The 15,882-nt window shown below is 39.9% G+C and overlaps 1 protein-coding gene across 4 annotated transcripts in view; it reads right to left on the bottom strand.

Annotated features, from left to right (window-relative positions):
- The window catches only part of KIF13B (kinesin family member 13B), a 198,629-nt gene that overhangs the window by 119,198 nt on the left and 63,549 nt on the right, over window positions 1-15,882 (bottom strand). For all 4 annotated transcript variants that reach the window (XM_010370897.2, XM_010370896.2, XM_030937676.1 and 1 more), the window contains exons 3-6: window positions 12,997-13,009; window positions 7,164-7,224; window positions 4,739-4,831; window positions 2,521-2,701 (exon numbers count right to left, since the gene is read on the bottom strand). In XM_010370897.2, the coding sequence (XP_010369199.2) occupies window positions 2,521-2,701; window positions 4,739-4,831; window positions 7,164-7,224; window positions 12,997-13,009 (348 nt within the window). The remainder of the gene's footprint in view (window positions 1-2,520; window positions 2,702-4,738; window positions 4,832-7,163; window positions 7,225-12,996; window positions 13,010-15,882) is intronic.

Genomic DNA, 15,882 nt, shown 5'->3' with positions numbered 1-15,882 from the left:
ACTAAGAAGGCAGGAGAGGAAGGGAAGAAATCATCATTTGGAGAGGGAGTGCTAGTAACTAAGAAGGCAGGAGAGGAAGGGAAGAAATGTTGAACACATACAGTGAATGACTAGCACGTAAGCTGAACCACATTCAATCACTAATACCCATAATAAAGAAAGCAAGAAAAGGATAGTTCTAGAATAACGCTTCATATAAACAGTAAAATCAGAGGATAAGGAAATGACTCTTAAATCTAAAATCTATAGCACCCTAGGATCAACCACAAAAAAATGTCACTTATTACCATGTAACTGGATAAAGTAGATATAGAGTATTTGATTTACTTCTCACCCCAGTATATATTCTGTTATTCACTTTTTTCCTTTCATATTTCCTTTTTCTTAATGTATCCTCTATTATCTCCTGAGTAAAACCACATAATTACATTACCACATACTAGATGCTGAATTAATATAATTAGTACGTGAATAAAAAATGAAGTTTTCTCAAATGGTCTTTGACCAAAATTCACCTTTAGAGATTTTAATCCATTTACTTTGAATCTTCAGAAACTAAAAAAAAAGAAAATTTCCAAGAAATTTTCACTGGGGAGATAACAGCAGCAGCTACTACTTATTGAGTACTTACTGTATGCCAGCAAATGTTCTAAGACCTCAGGTGTATCATCCCAGTCTATCTTCACAACAGCCCTCTGAGGATAATTGTATCCTATCATTTCCCTCTTCAAGTTCCCTCTAGGCCCACAAGTTAGGCCTAGAAAGCGTAAAAAACGTGCTCAATAGGTAACAAGTAGAGGACCTAGATCCGGAGCTATGCAAATACGAAGCTCTTCGGAATTCACCTGTTAACTAATTACTGTAAGTAAGCTGTTAATTACTATACCCAAGACAAACATAGGAGAAATTACTAAAGACTGTACATGTGCAGATAAGTTGAAAAGATGCCATACAAGCACCCTGGATTAAGCAGAAGAACGAACAGGTATGAAGTCAGTCAGCTAAGAATTTCTGGAAAGAGTAGGTCTGGGCTGGATCTCAGAAAAGTGATGATCTTTGCAGAGGTCAAAGTCCAAGAAAAAGTATCCAAGGCAGAACAAAAAATATATATATACAGGGGTATAATATTAAGTAGGATGTGGGTACCTGGGCCATAAGGTACTCTCTGGCCTCTTTGTTTTGGAACATTTTTCACTTTTAATTTCTTTTGAGACAGGATGAATCTCTCATCCTGTCATCCAGGCTGGGGTGCAGTGGCACGATCTTGGCTCACTGAAGCCTCAAACTCCTGGGCTCAAGCGATCCTCATACCTTGGCCTCCTTTCGTTCCATGTTAACTTCTGTGCATCCTACTCTCTGACCACACTGAACTGCTGGACCGTTCTCCAAAGGTGATTAATGTATACCTTCAAGGTGTGGCAGAGGCTGTTCCCTACGCCTGAGTAGTTCTCACCCAACTTCCCAGTGAACAAACTTCCCACTCAGCACAAAAGTGATCAAGCAAGTACACTCTGTGGAATCTTCCCTTCTCCTCAGGGCAAGATCAGTCATTGTCTCTTTGCTCTCTAATTTGTAGGAGCCTCTTTCACAAGTTAAAAGCAGACTGCCTTGTATTTTAATTATTTGTTTACAAAACTCTCATTCTGTCCACATTGTGAGCTCTTGCATAGTGCCTGGCATACAATGATCACTCAATAAATGTTTGTTAAGTTTGTATAGAAGCACTGAGCATCAATTCAATCTCCCTGAGAGAACCCTGAAGATGATCATCTTGGTCAAGGAAAACTGACAACAGAGAGGAGCTGAGGGTTCTGTTTGCTCTTGACTGAGAGTCACTAAGATTCACTGCCTCTAAGATTCTCTTTTCCTTGATCATCTTCCTCATCCAGCAAAACTAAATGTCCTCCTGTTGTCCTCCAAACTTTCTGTAGGCCTCAGCTTATTTGGCTCTTTGACCTTCCTAATATTGTTTTTACATCAACAAGCCACAGGCTGTGGTCATTATCTCCATCTCTCCACTGTCACGCTTCCTTAAAATCTGAACTCAAAGAACTCTCTGTGGAGTGAACAGATTTCTAGATACCTTGCACTTTCCTCACTCAGTCACAGCTGTAGAGTCAAACCAGCATTTGTGAAGGCCTCCTAAGACTTCTGACCCAATTCTCTTTCCAAGTCTGTGCCATGAAATCATGGGCACTTTTTTTTGTTCCTGAGAATCTTTAAAAATTCACTGTCCTAAAGACCAGGTTTCATCTCTCTGATAATGCCTCTCCCTCACCTCATAGCCCGCAAAGAGCTGAATTCCACCTGAAATTTCTTGATTTAAAAAAAAAAAAAAAAAAAAACTCTTGAGCCCAGGAATTCAAGGCTGCAGTAAGCTATGATCATGTCACTTGCACTGAAGCCTATGTGACAGAGCGAGATCCTCTTAAAAAGTTAAAAAGTAAGATTTGTACTTAAGCCAATTTAAGTCTGTTTCAGTTCACAATGCTGAAACACTAAAGTCTCAAAGTCGTTTACCCTTTGGGATCAAGGAGGTCTCGAACTTTTTCATTATAAATTTCCATGTAGGACACTTCTACTTTAAAACTCTGTTCTTCATTTTCCTCTTTCTGAGTTCGTTCAAAGAGTCCACTGCAAAGTCTTGGGATTAATCCAGGTTGGTCAGCTGTGCCCATCATGGTGTAAGATTTTCCAGATCCTAAAAACACGGAAATCAGAGTTACTACTATCTCTTTGAGAAGTTAAATATATAACCCTCTTTCTGTTGCTCATAATAAATTATAAACACTTAGCAAAATGCAGTGAGAAATACATCCAAATATGAGAATAATAAGTACAGAAGCTTTCTTAATGCACATGAGAAAGTGAAAAGCAAATGTCCTTTAGAAAGAAAAATAGGCTGGGCACAGTGGCTCATGCCTGTAATCCCAGTACTTTGGGAGGCTGAGGTGGGCAGATTGCCTGAGCTCAGGAGTTCAAGACCAGCCTGGGCAACAAGGTGAAACCCCATCTCTACTAAAATACAAACAAACAAACAAAAATTAGCCTGGCATGGCGGCGTGTGCTTGTAGTCCCAGCTACTCGGGAGGCTGAGGCAGAATTGCTTGAACTCAGGAGGCGGAGGTTGCAGTGAGCCAAGATCGTGCCACGACAGTCCTGCTTGGGCTACAGAGTAAGACTTCATCTCCAAAAGAAAAGAAAAAGAAACTTACTTTAATCATCCTCATACTTTTAGAAAATACCTAAAACAACTGAGAAATAGTGAGGTCTAAAAGTTTTCTGAAATAAGCTGGAAAAGCCATACAATTAATTCTATCGTGCCTGCTCCCAACCAGTGATCACAGCACAAAAAAAATAGGTTCTCCCTGCAGACCCCAGAGCAAATTAACTCACTACCCTTTCACTCTAGTATGGAAACTAAAGAATAATCTTCTTTTTTCTTATATAAAATTATTTTCTTGGCTGGGCGTGGTGACTCACACCTGTAATCGCAGCACTTTGGGAGGCCAAGGTGGGTGGATCACCTGAGGTCAGGAGTTTGAGACCAGCCTGGCCAACATGGTGAAACTCCATCTCTACTAAAAATACCAAAAAAATTAACCAGGCACAGTGGCAGGCACCTGTAATCCCAGCTACTCAGGAGGCTGATGCAAGAGAATCGCTTGAACCTGGGAGGCAGAGGCTGCAGTGAGCAGAGATCGTGCCAATGCACTCCAGCCTGGGCAACAGAGCGAGACTCCGTCTCAGGAAAAAAAAAAAATGCATTTTCTCCTTTGTAAAAGAAATATATATTAAATAAAATTTAGAAAACATAGGAAAATAGAAACAAAAAACTTAAATTACCATAGTCCTACTGTCCAAAAAGAAGTAACTACTGACACTTAGGTATAATTCTGTTTTTAGTACCAGCGTTTTTGCAAACATGCTTTTAACCTACAAGCTGCTGCTTTTGTCAAGCAACATTTTATTGTTATCATAATACCTAAAGCTAATGTGCCACATTTCCTAAGTACCAGGACTTCTGTAAAAAGTCTGCACATGGGAACTCGTTATGACAACCCTACAAGAAGGTCTATGATCATCAGCCTTTCCAGATAAGGGACACTGAAGGGCAGAGAGGTTAAGTAACTGCCCAGGTCTCTCTGCTGGCCAGCTGCAGGAGCAGGACTGGAGCTGTCGCCACTTGACCCCAGCTTTCTGCCCTTTCAACACGACACAAGGTTTCTTGAAAATATCCAACATGTTCTTCGGTGAGAACATTTCTAGTTGGACAAGCTGTATGCTTTACTCTTATAAAAGTAACAAGTTCACTTCAAATAGATTTTCTTTTCTTGACCACAGAGATGCAAAAGCCAAAAAGTTTATTAGTTATTACTGGAGAGACATTAAGAAGTACATTCTTTTTGGTATTTTCTCTGCTTAAGATTCTGAAAGCCTTAAAAAAGCATGATCTATAGGCATGGCTAGTAATATGTTCAACAGTCATAGCTCTGTATTTTTTTTAAAAACAACCCTGCTAGTGCCTTGTGAGAAAAATCAGTAAAGATAAAAGATCCCAATCCTAATTTTATTATGTTCATTCTAAAATAATGTTATTGACTACCTTCAACATCTACAATACTTTCTGAAAGCAAAAATAACAAGGAATAAATCAGCAATGTTATTCAGCAAAATACACATGGTTCCACTTTCTCCTTCACTGATGGTTATGTGATTCCATGTTATTTAACATTACCAGTCTGTCCATAGGCAAAGATACACGCATTGTAGCCATCAAAAGCATTCTGCAGGATATTCTCCCCAAGGCACTTGAAAACAATATCTTGACCTGAGAGAGAGAGAATAAGAGAAAAGACATTTTAAGCCAAAACTACATATGAACAATTCATAAAACAAAAACAAAAATCTCAAAAACGTATAATCTGCTTATTTATCTCCAAACAAGATTTTTAAATTTGATGAATGTTCCCAAAGGCTTATGCCTTCCAGGTTATTTCTAGTTAGCACATGAGGGAAAATCAGCTCCCTGTACTACATACTTGAACAAATAAACACTACTAAGAATCCCCTGCAATGCAGAGCCAATGAGCTGCTCACTTTATAATCAATGATTATAAATATCTGAAATTTATACTTGGGACCCAGGTGTACCTGGATTTAACTATTTACCACTCAGCCAATGCTTTTATTTAGTGGGTACCAGAGTTCAGAATAATCATATATATCAACCCCCTCTCCTTTCCCTCAGTGACAATTTCTAATTACAGGATCTATAATACATACCAGTTAGGACAGGGAGTCAGAGCCTGGAAATATCCCCCAGCTTTCGATCATGGACATAAATCACAGAGTCAAGTTCTCCCCCACAGGCCAAATGAGATATGTCAACAGTCAGTAATCGAATGTGACTCTGACAAGTCACCCTACCTCACTTAGTCTCAATACCATATGGAAGAACTGGATGCTTTTATGTTATGGCAAGGGTATTCCATTATGTTTCACTTTTTTTTTTTTTTTAATACCAGTTAATTTATACTTCTGATATTGGGCCACCTAGACCAAATCAATCTTAACTTCAAAACAGCCGTAATATTCATCTTTCTCATAACAGAAGCCAAAATAATATGATGCTTAATATTTAAAAGAGATTGTTTAAAAACAGGTGACAAAAGCAGCTAGGAATAAAGGCAATCAAAGGCTGTCTCTGTAAGTCCTAAACTTGTGGTGAGATGGGGCTTGAGACAGTCATCATTTAGAATAGAGTAACAGACTTACAGCGCCAAAAGAAAATTTAGAGAGAATATGGTACCTTCCTCTCCATCAAAGAGAGAAAACTGAAGCTCTGACAGGTGAGGTGGGCCTAGGGTTCCTTTTCTCCTTGGCCGGTGCTCCCCTTCTTTCAGTGTGCCTTCCTGTCTCTCCCGTCCCAATCTCAGGCCTCCAGGGCAATCTAAGGGGCAACCTTGCGCTCCCAGCCTCATGTAAGAGCTGGGGAGTGTGAGAGTGGAATAGCCACTGTGTGCACTAGTCATGAAATTTCATCAACATATACCAAGAATGGCACATCGTGAGTCTCTCATTTTCCAATCAACATTAAAAACTCTAATAGCAAACATAGGAGGGTGTTGTCTGTACTTTCTAAAGTTATGCAAAATAATGCTATGGTACTCATATATATCCTATGGTAAATATACAGATACAGGTTACCATCCATAGTTCCTGGCTCATTAACCCTTGTTGCAGTCTTTTACATTGCTGGGGCACTTTAGGCCTCAGGAAACGATCTGATCTCCTACCCTCCTTCTACCTGCCCGAGGCAAAATTCTCCTCTGATTGTGGGTCTAGAGCTTCTCATTCCACAGGTCCTGCCTCATATCCTAGAGGAAGGAATGCTACACAGAATGGCCAAGAAAAGTCTGAACAGACAGGACACGCTGTGTTCAGATCATGCGCTTTATGTCTAATCACATTTCTAATCAGTTGACCATCATGCCAATGTAAGGAAGTCTCCATAAAAACATAAAAGGACAGGGTTCAGAGAGCTTCTGGATTGCTGAACACACAGGGCCCCACAGGAAGAACTCATCCACACACTGAGAAGGCACCACGCCACCTCCACGGGGACATAAGTTCCGGCACTTGGGACCCTTCCGGACCTCACCCTCTGTATCTCTTCATCTGGCTGTTTACCTGTGTCCTTTAAAGAAAATCCCTTGTAATAAACCCCTAAACATGAGTGTTTCCCTGAGTTCTGCGAGCTGCTCTAGGAAATTAATCAAACCAGAAGAGGAGGTTGTGGGAAACCTAACTGGAAGCCAGTAGGTCAGAAGTTCTAGAGGCCTGGACCTGCACTGGTGGGAAGGAGGGAGCAGTCTTGTGGGACTGAGCCCTCAGTCTGTGGATCTGACTCTGTCCCCAGGTAGACAGCATCGGAACTGAATTCGAGGATGCTCAGCCAATGGCTGCTGCTTGGGGTGCAGGGAAAACCGCTCCCATGTTTGGTCACATGAAGTCATCTTCTGTGTTGATGATTGTTATTGTGATGTGACAGCAGATGAAACACCTAGTTTGGGGGGTTTGCCAAGCAATTGTGTAAAGGAAAAAATACTGAACACCTCTTCTATACGATCAGTAGCCGACAGGATGCTAGATTCTATTACCTGCATACTTTTCTTTGACAGATTCATCCATAGACCAGAAACAATGATCATAAGCAAACACCTGTTGAAAGTGAACATAAGTGTGTATTAAGAAAACCTTAACATTACTTATAAACCATAACTGATAGAACTGTTCATAATAGTGAAATACAACAACTTATTGTCATACAATGGGAATTAATTATGTATGTAGAGGCTTACAATGAGAACTAAACACCCCATAGGTGATATGACTCTACACTTTACACAGAAAACTATTCACAAAGTAACAAAAGAGGTTACAAAACAAAATGTGTAATAAAATGGCTATTGCACACACACATGCACCTATAGTTACACACACAGTTACATCTATAAAGTTTATTTTTTTGCAACGAAATTAGTGATCTTTGTTTTATGTTTTTATATGTTTTCAATATTTTTATTTTTGTAGTCAAAGATATTTTTAAATAACATTTAAAGATGCTCACTTGGACTCAGGAAGGGGAACATCACACACTGGGGCCTATCATGGGGAGGAGGGAGGGGGGAGGGATTACATTGGGGAGTTATACATGATATAAATGATGAATTGATGGGTGCTGACGAATTGATGGGTGCAGCACACCAACATGGAACAAATATACATATGTAACAAACCTGCACGTTATGCACATGTACCCTAGAACTTAAAGTATAATAAAAAAAAAAAATTACTAGAAATAAAAGGACAGTATGACACAATCATAGCTGTAGTTGGTACCTTACATACACCTCTTCCATCATTTGTTAGATTAAAATAGACAAAAAAATAAAAAGAATAGAGGTGCTTTTAAACCGACAAGCTAAATTTAATCCGTATTTTGTGGACACTGGAGAAAGTATATTCTCCTATTTTACTGGGACATTAAAAATATATATATAGAGGAAATTTTTAAAAGGATCAAACATAAAGATTTGACAGACCACCTTTTCTAATCAAAATATAATAATCCAGAAATGTAGAAGAATAATAGAATACACTTTGATTCATCTTCTAAGACTTGCACAAAGAAAGTATAAGATCTATATACATTACCTGGGAACATGTTTCTAATTGACTGTTATATTTAAAATAATACACAGAATAAAGCAATATTTTTAAAAAACTAAAAAAATAAAATAAAGATGCTCACTACAGCATGTCCAAAATAGCTTAAAATAGCAGAACGTTTAAATAAATTATGACACGCCCATGCACAAGTATAGATTTGAGGGTATAGAAGACTTACTGATCAAAAAAAAGTTTATGTTAATGAAAAAGTTATAAAAGTCCAGAGTATGATTCTATATTTGTACAAAAAAACTATATGCATAAAAAGCAGGAACAATCTGTATTAAACTGCTACTTGCTGGGATCTTACAGATAATCTGTTTTGGTCTTTCACCTTATCACCACTTTCTAGAATACCACATAGTTCTTTTGCATTGTTTGAAAAGCTTCTTTTCACTAATTATTTCTTTTTCTTTAAACCAACGAAGCAAAGGCAAGTTTTTCACTGACTGCATCTTTCACTTTTTCGATTTCTGACAGTTTCAAATCTACTTATTCGTGTTTTGTGATTTTACCTCCTTAAAGATTTTAAGTGCAATTGTTTTAAAATGTATCTTGGTTCCCATTTTGTCACACTCTCCCACTTTGCGAGTCTGTTGCTATGCTTCCTGATGATGGTGTGCATGTTAGTTTGCAGGTACATCTTAGCAGGGAGTGTTTATTTTATGGTTTACATGATTGCTTATTTTTTCCTCTCCTGATGGCCACCTTTCCATGACTCGTTTATGTTGTCATTTCCATTACCGAAGCCCAGATTTTGGTCTTCTCAAGGCCCAATGTCTCTATCCCTTCCTATTAACACAGACAGCTCAATGTTGGTGGCCAAAAACTGATTGTAAGCCCGCACTCACAGAGAAGGCTCACCCAAAACAGTTTTCACATGGTGAGCTTGGCTCCAGTCCCCAACCATACACCAGTGCCCCCATTAGTCGGCAAGAGTTGAACTTCCAATCACCTCCAGGCACCTGGTCTGATTCCAAAGCCCTCAAAATATGTCATTTCAGCCCTTGCTTACTGCTCGTCCTTGAAGTTATATATGTTGTTGTTGTATTTTTCTAATTTTGTGTAGAGATGGGTCTCACTATATTGCCCAGGCTGGTCTCAGACTCCTGGCTTCAAGCAATCCTCCAGCCTCAGCCTCCCAAGTACTGAGATTACAGTTGTGAGCCACCATGCCCAGTCTAAATATGTTGTTTTTGAGTATGATGACATGATTTTCACATTTTAAAATATTTTATCTGTCCTTGCTATAATTTTGGTGTTGGCAGGAGAAGGTTTCTATGTAAACTCTCAAGATTATTTGGACCAGAAGTTTAAAGGTTAATTTCTTTAAGAAAGAAAATTAGGTTAAGATGGTAAATTAAGAATGCATACTGATATCCATCACCCAGCTAAGATTAACTCAAAATGACAGGGGGTAAGGGAATTGGGGAAAATGCCAAAAAGGGAGAGAAGGGGGAAAAAGAACAAGTTTTTGAAACCAAGAGTGCTTGCTTGTGCCTGGATCAGAATTGAGAAACTCCTGAAAAAATAGTTCCGATGAAACTGATGGGGATAAGGGTGGGGGCCTGCAGGGAGAACACAGGATGCAAAGCCAGTGAGCAGTTCTGGGAGGTACCAGGAGGGCAACTAAAGCAGCAGGGAGAAAACCCTGGCAGCAACCAAGAGGACAATTGACTCAGCACCTCTGGACAGGTGAGGATCAGCACACCTGCGTCTCTGTGTGAAACAGCAGGCAGGGGAGACACCTGTTCCCTGGATGGGGTAGTGAGGAGGAAGCGAGGCCAGGAAGTGAAAGCAGACCCCCAGTGGGTGACAGCTCCCAAGAGCCCTTGGGCCCAGAAGATGTCATCCAGCTGCAGTGCTGTGTTACACACTGCTCACCCTCCATGTTTTTCCAAAGCTAAAATGTGTATCTATCAGCAGTGGTGGCTCACTAAGCCATCTGCAAACAGAGAGGAGCAAAAGGAAGATGGAAGATGGCCCCAAAGGACTGGGCATCAAACTGGGAGGAACTGCCTTGCAAACTCCAGGTGTCACCCATAGTGAGAATCATTACAGCAGAGTAGGATTAAACAAAACGTGGAGCTCAAACGAAGTTTCTCCTGCCCTAGCTTTCCACACTCATCTCCATAATTTTATTTAATTAATTCTGTTCTTAATAAGGCTAAGTAGAAACCATCCTGATTCTTATAAGCTTAGTTCTCACTTCAAAAGCCCCATCTCCACATGTGTATACAGTTGTCCCTCAGTATCCTGAGGGGGACTGCTTCCAGGACCTCCTACGAATGAATACCAAAATGCATGGATGTGTAAGTCCTTGTATAAAATAGTATAGCATTCGCATATAACACACAAATATCCTCCCATCTACTTCAAATCATCTCTCGATTACTGAAAACACCTAAGACAATGCAGATGCTATGTAAATAGTTGTTATGTTGTACTGCTTTTTAAATTTTTACTTTTTCTTTTTTTTTTTTGAGAGGGAGTCTCGCTCTGTCACCCAGGCTGAGTGCAGTGGTGCTATCTCGGCTCACTGCAAGCTCCACCTCCACCACGCCCGGCTTTTTTTTTTTTTTTTTTTTTTTGTATTTTTAGTAGAGACAGTGTTTCAGCATGTTAGCCAGGATGGTCTTAATCTCCTGGCCTTGTGATCTGTCCACCTCGGCCTCCCAAAGTACTAGGATCACAGGCGTCAGCCACCGTGCCTGGCCCTAAATTTTTACTTTTATTGTTGTATTATTTTTCATAGTTTTTTAAAAACTATTTTCAACCCATGGTTGGTTGAACCACAGATGAGAAACCCGCAGATACAGAAGGCCAACTGTATATTTACCAGAGATAGGTTCTAAATGGCACTCTCCTCTCCATTATTTTTTTTTTTTAACTTGTCTTTCTTTTAGGGATTTAACAGTGTCATTTCTTATTCCCAATTTGAGTTGAGAGGCTATCACCGAAGCAACCATACGGGAGCTAAGCCTGTGTGCTCAACACTGTTCAAAGGAACCTGAGGAACAAAGACGGTAAGCGCCTTGCAGCTAGCAGGTTGGGTGCTGGGATTCCAGCCCAGTCTGGATCTAAGGTCCCTCCTCTGCACCACTAGACTAGCCTAGCTCTATTCCCCAATATGAAAGTGCCAAAGCCTGCCACAAAGTTGGGGACTAATAAACACTTTTTATTTACTCCAGCACTCAGTCATTCTCTTTAAGGCTTAGCAATTTCGTAAATTATTATAGGTATCTTCCAGGCAATGATTTCATAAAGTGGACAAGCCTTTTCTCTCCAAGTAAACACTGTCACAAATTCGAATAACATAGAAGCATGAAGGAAAAATCAAGGTCTCCCTGTTCAACAAGTACACCTCTCCCCAGAGGTGACCTCTGAGGTGTTTAGCCTCCCATGTGTTTTAAGTCAACACAACATTTTCTCTAAACACGCAACTGAATTAAATAAAATATGAACAATTTTTAAATCACCGGGCAATGGTTCCTTCATATCGTCACTGCAACCTCCAGCCTCTGCACCAATAAAAATAAAAAAACAGCTGGGCACGGTCACTCGCGCCTGTAATCCCAGCACTTTGGGAGGCCGAGGCGGGTGGATCATTTGAGGTCAGGATTTGAAGACCAGCCTGGCCAACATGGTGAAACCCCATCTTTACCAAAAATATAAAAACCAGCCACGTGTGGTGGTGGGCACCTGTAATCACAGCTACTCAGAAGGCTGAGGCAGGAGAATCGCTTGAACCCAGGAGGCAAAGGTTGCAGTGGGCCGAGATCACGCCACTGCACTCCAGCCTGAGCGACAGAGCGAGACTCCATCTCAAAAAAATACATAAAAATAAGAAAACAAAAATAATCCAGCATAGTTTCAGTAGAAAAGATGAGAGAAAGTTTACGTATATAAAGAAACCAGCGCCCTATTCAACTTTTTCTTAATAATGTTTTATACTGACAGGGTGACTTTGTCATTCAGTCCCTGTGGTTAGGGGAAAAAAATTTAATAAATAAAAGATCTTAAAAAGTCAGAGTCCCAAACAGCCATGTCTATAATACACATTTTAGCAATAATAATAGAGAACTGAATTACAATTCAGCCACGGGCTCTAAAGGAAAAACAAAACTCCAAGAATGGAGATAGAAATCTAAGTTTCCTGAAGTTCCAAGTAACTTCATGGTCAGTTAAGAAACAGTCTTTGTGCTCACTTCAAGCAGGGCTCCACATTCCCTAAAAGACGGAGGTGAAAGCATGTTCCCTTGAGGCGGCTGCGGCTGCACAGGCTTCTGTTGGCCTGGGAATGCAACCCCAGCTGTCTCGGGAGCAGGGAGGATGAGTCGGTTTTGACCACAGTTTGGAACTACCAGTCTTGAGCCAATCTATGGAGGCAGCTTGAGGCCACGCAGGTTTCTGTTGGCTGGGAATGCATCCCTAGCTGTCTCGGGAGTGGGGAGGATGAGTCGGCGTTGACCACAGTTTGGAACTACCAGTCCTGAGCCAATCTATGGCACAAAAGGAATCTGTGTTGTAGCTGCTAGGAGACCGGCCAGAAGTGGTCAAAGTGCAAATACAGCTTTTCCATAAACCTCCGGCCCTTCCCATGCCAATAAATGGCTTCAGATTTGTGAGTAGGCTGACAGCTTGCATTACTTGTATAAAATGACAGAAAATATTTTCCTTTTTGAGAAGAAAAATTCTAAGAGTTTAACAATATGCACATAAGATCTTTACAAGCATCACATAACAAACCAAATCTCTTACCTTCGTCTGGCCCCTGAGCTCCCAAAACAGATGCCGTCATTGACATGAAAGAAAAGTTACAATAAACAAACAAGTTAGTTTAGAAGACTTTTTTTGAAGGGTAAAATAATAAACATTATGTAAATTCACAGTAAGAATATAAAATACTACCTTTGAAGCCACATAGTAATTTAAAGGATAAATGAATGTCTATTAGCTAGTAAGATAGGCTGCTAATCATAGACAACTTGTGTCTCTCTGGTAGAAGGAGGACTGAGCAAAGATAATTGCAACAGTCCTAATATTTCTGCCTTATAGATTTAGCTTTTATCTTTGTGTATGCCTTATAAATATATATTTTTTAATCTTTTACTTTTTTATCATCTGTTTTCAGTTCCAAGTAGTTTCCTCTGCTTTGAAAAAGCAACAGATTACTCTCTTATCTGTTCAGGCTCTTCTACAAAACAATGAATTCTATTCTGGCCAAGGAAAAAAGGCGAAATTAAACAAACCACTAATTTCTTGCCAGCGAGTTAACCCAGCTGAGTATCCCCCATCCAAAATGCCTGAAGTGTTTTGGGTTTCAAATTTTTTCTGAAATGGGAATACTTGCATTATGCTTAACAGTTGTGCATCCCAAATCAGAAAATCCAAACTCCAAAATGCTCCAATGAGCATTTTGTTGATTGAGTGTCACATGGGTACTCAAAAAGTTCCAAATTCTGGAGCATTTTGGATTTTCTATGTGGGATGCTCAACCTGTACTTACTGAATTACTCACTACTTATTCCTCTCTGCACACATAAGCACCTCTAACCAACCTCCCACCTTCCTCCCACTGAAACTGCCACTTACTGACATCTCATCAGGGGACAGGAAAATAACTCAATGTATACAACCAGTGTAATCCTGAGATAGTTTCAAACTTACAGAAAAGTGGCAAAAAGTACAAAGAATGCCCACAGACCTTCCCCTGCAATTGTTAACACTGCTATGACTGCTTTTCTCCTTCTCCTTCCCTTTCCCCCCAGGATTTATATGAATAAATACACACACACACACACACACACACACACACACACACACACAGAGAGAGAGAGAGAGAGAGAGAGAGAGATATACACATATAATTTTTTTTTTTCCTGAACCATTTGAGGGTAAGTTGCAGACATGCCTCTTTTAACAATCCGGGTGTTCAAAACAGAGAAAACAGTTGGGTTCATCGTTTCTGTTTCCGGTTGGGCCAGTAAAGCCCCTTCCTCATCCCTCTTTTCCGCTTATCACTAGAGACAGAAACTAAAGACCACGGCTTCAGGCTGCTAAAAGCCGAAAACAAAACAGAACAACAACACAACAAACTAAGGCAGGTCAGACAAGCTTTTCTAAACTTCCTAAAAACGATGATGTTCACTCACATAATAACAGGGCGATACTGAAATCAGACAATTTAAGAATAAAGGAAAGTACTTTTGAAACTGGAATAAAATAGGAACAATAATAATTGGCCCTTCTCAGAGGATCAAAACTCAACTTTCAGGGCCTGAAATCTGAAAGGAAACTGTACATGAAAATGTTTGTTTCCAATTGTCTTCGACCATCTCTTTGTTGCTTTGTCTCCTAAGATTTTCTTCTAAAAGAAATTTAATACTTATTTGTATCAAATTATTTCAGACAAGAACATTAAAACATCACAGAAAGTCTAGCAAATGAGTGATACCTGTTTAAGAGATTTTGGAGTAATATCCAACGTGGCTAATACATAAAAGAAAATAATTTCTCTGGAATAACAGATGTGGAAGAACTTCCTGACAAAAAGACTTCTGAAATGCTTATACACTACTGGCAGAAATTTAAATTAGTACAACCTCTACGGAAAATAGTATGCAGGGTCTTTTTGTGGGTTTTTTTTTTTTTTAAAAGAGTTTTCACTCTTGTGGCCCAGGCTGGGGTACAGTGGCACGTTCTTGGCTCACTGCAACCTTGTTCAAGTGATTCTCCAGCCTCAACCTCCCAAGTAGCTGGGATTACAGGGCCATACCACCACATCAGCTAATTTTTTGTATTTTTAGTAGAGATGGGGTTTCACCATGTTGGCCAGGCCAGTCTTGAACTCCTGACCTCAAGTGATCCGCCTGCCTCGGCCTCCCAAAGTGCTGGGATTACAGGCGTGAACCACGGCACCCAGGCAGAGATGTCTTAAGGAACTAAAAGTAGATCAACCATTTGATCCAGCAATCCCACTATGGATATGCACCCAAAGGAAAGTAAGTCACTACATGAAAAAGACACGTTTATTCTAACACAATTCCAAATTGCAAAGACCTGGAACCAACCTAAGTGCCCACTGACCAATAAGTGGGTAAAGAAAATGTGGTATATATATGCCACAGACGACTACTCAGTTGTAAAAAGGAATGAATTCTTGTATTTTGCAGCACCTTGGATGGAGCTGGAGGCCACTATTCCGAATGAAGTAACTCAGGAATGAAAAACCAAATATTGCATGTTCTTACCAATAAGTGGGAGTTAAGCTATGAGCATGCAGAGGCATACAGAGTGATATAATGGACTCTGGAGACTCAGAAGAGGGGGAGTGGGAGGGGTGAAGGATAAAAAGATTACATATTGGGTACAATGTACACTACTTAGGGGAGGGGTACACTAAAATCTCTGAAGTCCCTGTTGTATAACTCATCCATGTAACCAAAAACCACTTGTACCCAAAAGCTATCAAAATAAAAAAAATTTTTTTTAAACAGAAAAAAGTTTTTGAAAATTAAAAAAAAAAAAGACTTCTGAAATGCTAGAGAGGTTACTGACATGCTATCATCTTTTCATTGTCTTTATAAGCAAAGCAGTTTCTCATCAATTGCAGGTGGCTTGTTATAAACCTAGAGGGAGGTAAGA

Source organism: Rhinopithecus roxellana, chromosome 9, assembly GCF_007565055.1.
Source record: "Rhinopithecus roxellana isolate Shanxi Qingling chromosome 9, ASM756505v1, whole genome shotgun sequence".
NCBI classification, from domain to species: domain Eukaryota; kingdom Metazoa; phylum Chordata; class Mammalia; order Primates; family Cercopithecidae; genus Rhinopithecus; species Rhinopithecus roxellana.
This window is presented reverse-complemented; position numbering and strand designations above follow the sequence as displayed.